Genomic DNA, 5,739 nt, shown 5'->3' with positions numbered 1-5,739 from the left:
ATGGCAAATATAATGAATCAGATGAACTAATATTAAAAATAATTAGAATGCCACGAACGAGAAACAAATTCCTTTTTTCCCGTAATATAAACGATTATATATAATATACTATACACTATAATATATAATATATATATACTATAATATATAATATACTAATACACTATGGCAGTAGGTGGCGCTTCGAGCAATAGCATGAGTTTAGGCATACATTGTGCAATATTTAAAATATTCAGTTCAGTTTGGACTTTAACAGATTATACAATTTGGGACGAAATGGCAAATATAATGAATCAAATGAATGGATATTAATAATAATTAGAATGCTATGAACGAAAACTCATTTTTTTCTCCCGTTCATCCGATTCCCTTCAAAATGAACGGAGATCACAGTCGAACGAGAAGAATTGGATAATTCCTTCGACTGTGCCTCCCCTCTCCTCCAGGACGGCGCCATTCCGACCGATTATCCATCGAATTTATCGCGCGCATATCTCGCGCGGATGACTGCACACGTCGCCACGACCGCTGTAATTTATCGTCACTTGGCGAAAAATGCCGTTACCGATTCATCCGCAGACGCATAAAAAAGCACACGGCCATACGTTACGCTCTGTTGCGTGTCCCGTGTTCACGCACACCGCGAAACAACAACAAGGCTATCGTACCATTTTTCATCCTCTTTCTTTATTCGTTTATTTATTTCTTTTTCTCGCCTTTCGTTCTGAAAGAACGTGTCAATTTTTCGATTTATGTAGGTTGAACGAGAATTCGGAGAATTCCATTATGGAAGAGATACGACGTGATGTGTAAATAGTTGAAACTTACGTATATACGGGTTTAAAGCTGAACCTCTATGTTCGTGGCTTTGAAGGTGGATTATTTGGTCGGATTATTTATGGATGAGTTATGAGCAATTTAAGTTTATGTTAGATGAAGTGATGCGGATATAATACCGTGTAACTAAATAATGTCATAACACAATTGTATACAATGTATCGTGTAATTAATTCTTGTGTGTTATTTTGAAGAATTTCAATTTTGAATTTGAACTCTTGAAATTTAATATATTTTATATTATAAAAATAAACAAAATATATATAGAAAGAGAGAGAGAGAGAGAGAAAAAGGGTATGGGTATATTAAGTAATGAACCGTCTAAAATGTGACGTTAATAAAATGCAAGTGAAACACTCGTCCATCTTCCCCTCCTTAACGTGTAGCTTACGTTAGACTCGACTCCATTTTGATGGAAGACGACGTGAAGTGGTACGAGTCGGTAATAAGGCGGTATTCGATCATCGTAGTAATAACGTCTTAAAACGAGACCACGAGTTAACGAACCTTGGGACAGGGCACGAATAAAGCCCTAGATGCTAGACAAAATTATTATTCAAACAATTCTGAAAGGTATAAAAAGAACATTGTTGTTTAAACATTGAATTCAAATTGAATTATCACGAAATTTTAAGAATCTTTAATCCATATTAAATATCCTTTCTTTCTCGAAATATTTACGTTGTATAATAATTCATTTTCGTGATTAAAATTTTTTTAAATTATTTATTCAATTGAAAGGAGGGAAGATAGAATTTTTTAATTCGAGATATTTAATTCAAATTAATTTTACATCCGAATCTGAAATTAATGATAAAAAAAAACTTTTGTAAATGTATTAATTTATTAATTCAATCGTCACATTCGACCAGATAATTCATCGTGCCACTACCGTGAAACAATCACTTTGCTGTCTTGCAATATCGAGTTAAAATTCGCAATACAAACAATAGTTGGGCAACAACAAACACGTATTGGCCTCATGCACCATGAAATTTCATTTTAATCTCAACTTCAGTTTCAATTTGCCAAATTGGAAACAATTAAACCCGTTATTATCTCTTACAACGTTTCATCGATAAACACCTAATTTTATCGTTGTGTAATCACTAAAGAATATTAATTGCTCCGTGCATTACTATCCAATTCAGATAACAAAAATTCAAGATCGAAAACGTTTCGACATATAATATAATGTATTCGATTTTTGTTCAACGATGACAGCGCCGCCACTCGATCTATTATAGAACTATTCCAAGATCATTGGAACGAACAATAGACACGCAATATTCACCCGTTCATTATTGGACACATTGGTTTTCGGGATGGAAGTATCGCAAATTAAGTTACCCCCACGTAGTTGGAAAGTACAAGGCTTCCTGTGTAGATGATGAGCTCGCGTCCACTAACCTAGTTGCAAGCTAAGTGATGAAGCTAGATTATACGCAATAAATTATACTTGGCCAGCTTTCTGAGTTATTGTGATCTGGAATATTTGATACTCGCGATAATTAAATAAATTTTGAAATATTTTAACGAAATAAAAAAAAAATAAATAAATATTGTATCGATATAATGATATAAAATTGTTTTCGAACTATATCCTATTTATGTTTATTTGTATCGTTATACACTATACACGTATATATTAGGATATACTAAAAATAAATAAATATTACAGCGAATGAAAATATAATGAAAATTAATATTATTGATTATTATGAAATGGAATTGACAATAATTTGAAACATTGATTATATAATTAATTAGAGGATAAATTAATAATTTAATATAATATATGACGTATTTAATTGCTGCTGATATAGATAGTTGTTCCTCTTTACATTTATGGAAGAAATATAAAATTCAATAAATAAATTGTAATATTATACGTTACAATAATTATGTTCCTCGAAGAAGTTAAAACCGAATGTACGTATTTTTGTTACAGAACGATCGCTGACCTTTCCAACGCCAAAAATAACAGGTGAGTTAACCTTAACTGAACTCCATTAATCTATCATACAAATTCTAATATAATTATAATCGAACCATCACCAAAGATAGGGAAAAAAAAAAAAAAGAAAAGAATATTGAAATATTACTTTGGTTAGTTCAATTTCAAATCCATTTTTTTCTTTAAACGAAAATACAAATAACGAATAATCTTCGCAATAATTGATGCAAATAAATTTGAAAAATCAATCGTAAAGTGTTGTTCTATACTATGTGTACACAGTGACGATATTTTTTTTTTTTTTTTTTTTTTTTTCCCATTTCCAAAACCCCGGGTTTTGTTGATTTTCAAAAATTTAAAAAAAAAACTTAAAATTGTTTTTTTTTCTATTTTTACCCAGTGGGGATATTTTTTTTTTTTTTTTTCCCATTTCCAAAACCCCGGGTTTTGTTGATTTTCAAAAATTTAAAAAAAAAACTTAAAATTGTTTTTTTTTCTATTTTTACCCAGTGGGGATATTTTTTTTTTTTTTTTTTTTTTTTACACATTTCGAAAACCAGCGTTTCGATTAGCTTTCGAGACACAGGCCACCTGTTCGCTCCCGCTTCGAACAAAAATTGCGCTCCATCATGCGGCGTATATTTTTTTTAGAAACGACCGGAAACGACCCGACGACCGCTGCGCCGGAAAATCGAATATCGCTGATATTGCCGCCATTGCAACTATCAACGTTGAACGATCAAAGCGCTTAAAGTTAACGCAAACCGTGAAAAATCTCGGGATTTTCTACGCGAAAATCAGTTCATTCACAATTAAGAATTTTTTTTTTATTTCTTAGCAATGACGTGGTAATACGATAATTGTAATAATCCACTGCCTGTTGGAATCACTCAGCAGTTCTCTTTAAATTAATTAAATTATTTTCGTGAATATAGGCTAGGAAGAAATGTAAAACATTTTTACTTCGATCAATGAGATCAATATTCGTGAAAGGTGTGATTGAATATCATCCATTACCAATTATTTTAAACGAGTAACAAAGTATTGTTGACAAAATATTTAAATATCCAAAGATGATGAATGAAAACTTTGAGAAAGAAATTTATATTAAATTTTGACTTTATAGACAAAACTGAGGCTAAGAAAATATTATAATATTATAATATATTTTCCTAAAAGAACTCAATACACTTTTTGAAGTTATGAAATATCTCGGGGGAGAGTGAAGTTACAACTTAGTTTATTATGTAACTAAACGGATGATACTTTCAGAAGTTGAAAAACATTGTTAAGACGTAGGGCATTATAGATGCTGAAAAGTGAACACATTGGAGAGACAGGTTTTATAAAAAATCCAAAAATCCAAAAGCTGAAATTTCCATCCATCGTCGTTACTTTTCAAACGCTGCTCTTTGTCTACATCTCGACTAATTAAAAACAGTGTACTTTTCGATATAAAAAAATTTGAGAATAATGAATATCACTACAAAAAACAGAATTTGTACCAAAAATGTTTCATTCAATTTATCGTTAATCATTGAGATTGAGAATTTATAGAATTTATAGATATATAAGAAGAAGTATTTAAAAAGTTATAAATTTCCAACAAAACTCTTGCAACAAGAATGGTATTTCAATCCTCATCCAGAAACTAATTAAAACCACGGTTGAAATTTAGATAGAAATACAAAATAATTCCGATCCCGGGATGATCTCCAGTTTATCGAATCGCGAATTGCTATGGAATGCTTCAAATGCTCGAGGAATCGAGCCTCTTCCGTAGAAACGGTATTCAAACGGAGGGAACATCGTCTACGCCTGAAAGGATTTCAAGATCCGGCCGATTTCTTGCACCGTGGAATGCGTTTCCGCCTTGAAACGTAGAGAGGATCTTCCCTCCGTCGAAAATAGTGTATACCCACCTATACTCGAGAGAAACCGCCGCGATGCAATTCGGTGTATTAAAACCGGCATGCACGGTTCAGTTCAGGAAAGTGACACAGGCTGTTAGGGCGCGTTTACACGGGCTCTGACATTTTGTCGCGGAACGCGCTCGAAATCAAGCCGCCACGAGCGTACAATCCGCGTTTGTTGAACGAGCACATGTTTCGAGCCGGCATACCTGGTAATAGATAAGCGCGAAAGTTGTACACTTAGCTGCTCGGCTGTTCGGAATAATATATCCTCTCCCATTGTTTTTGAACAATTACGCGAACTTACGCGTTGTGGTTTCAAGGCTAATACACGAAGTCGATTGTGTACGGTCGAAAGTAATTACTCGTTGCTCGTAGAGTTTGGGGGGAGAAGCGGAAAGTTTCTCTTTCGAAGGAAACGAGGTAAGATCTGTGTTTAGACACCGCGAACCGACATGACTGGAAAGTTGGAAAAATATCGGTGGAACCGACATGACTGGAAAGTTGGAAACGCGTATAACTCGTGGCGTCGAATCGATGTGACCGAGTACGCGAGTACGGAAGTCTGTTTTCATTATAGATATACGTATAGTAATGCACTTTCGAAGTGGAAGTTGAAATAAACTTCCATCACTTTTCTATCCAATCATAATACCTCTCAATTATTGTTCCACCAATCTTAATTTTCCCCCTTACCGCAATATTATCATCCTGCATCTGACGAATGGATACCGATTCATTATCCAACTTCTACAAAATTATTCTACAAAATTATTGCAGCACAGTGATGAAACGTTGTGAAACGTTTTTCGCGTACGTCCGCGGATCTTCATGCTGCGTTCTCACACGCGCGTTCATCCCGTTATCGGAGGCCGACATCTTCGAGAACGGCATCGCAGCGTTCAGCAACGCGATGAGGTCATGCCTTCGAAAAGAGGAAGCTACTCTGAGAGGGGTATACCGGCGTTCCGACCAGTTCCGCACCTGTCTCTGTCTCACCTTTTCACTCCGTCGCGGCCAAGTTTCGCCGTC

The 5,739-nt window shown here is 34.3% G+C and overlaps 1 protein-coding gene across 1 annotated transcript in view; it reads left to right on the top strand.

Moving 5' to 3' along the window:
* The first annotated feature begins 2,706 nt into the window (after positions 1 to 2,706).
* LOC102671167 overlaps positions 2,707 to 5,739 on the top strand; it is a 77,480-nt gene continuing 74,447 nt past the window's right edge. The window contains exon 1 of the mRNA XM_006614794.2: positions 2,707 to 2,824. Within this exon, the coding sequence (XP_006614857.1) occupies positions 2,742 to 2,824 (83 nt within the window). The 5' untranslated portion in view covers positions 2,707 to 2,741. The remainder of the gene's footprint in view (positions 2,825 to 5,739) is intronic.

This window comes from Apis dorsata, unplaced genomic scaffold (assembly GCF_000469605.1).
Source record: "Apis dorsata unplaced genomic scaffold, Apis dorsata 1.3 scaffold_197, whole genome shotgun sequence".
NCBI classification, from domain to species: domain Eukaryota; kingdom Metazoa; phylum Arthropoda; class Insecta; order Hymenoptera; family Apidae; genus Apis; species Apis dorsata.
This window is presented reverse-complemented; position numbering and strand designations above follow the sequence as displayed.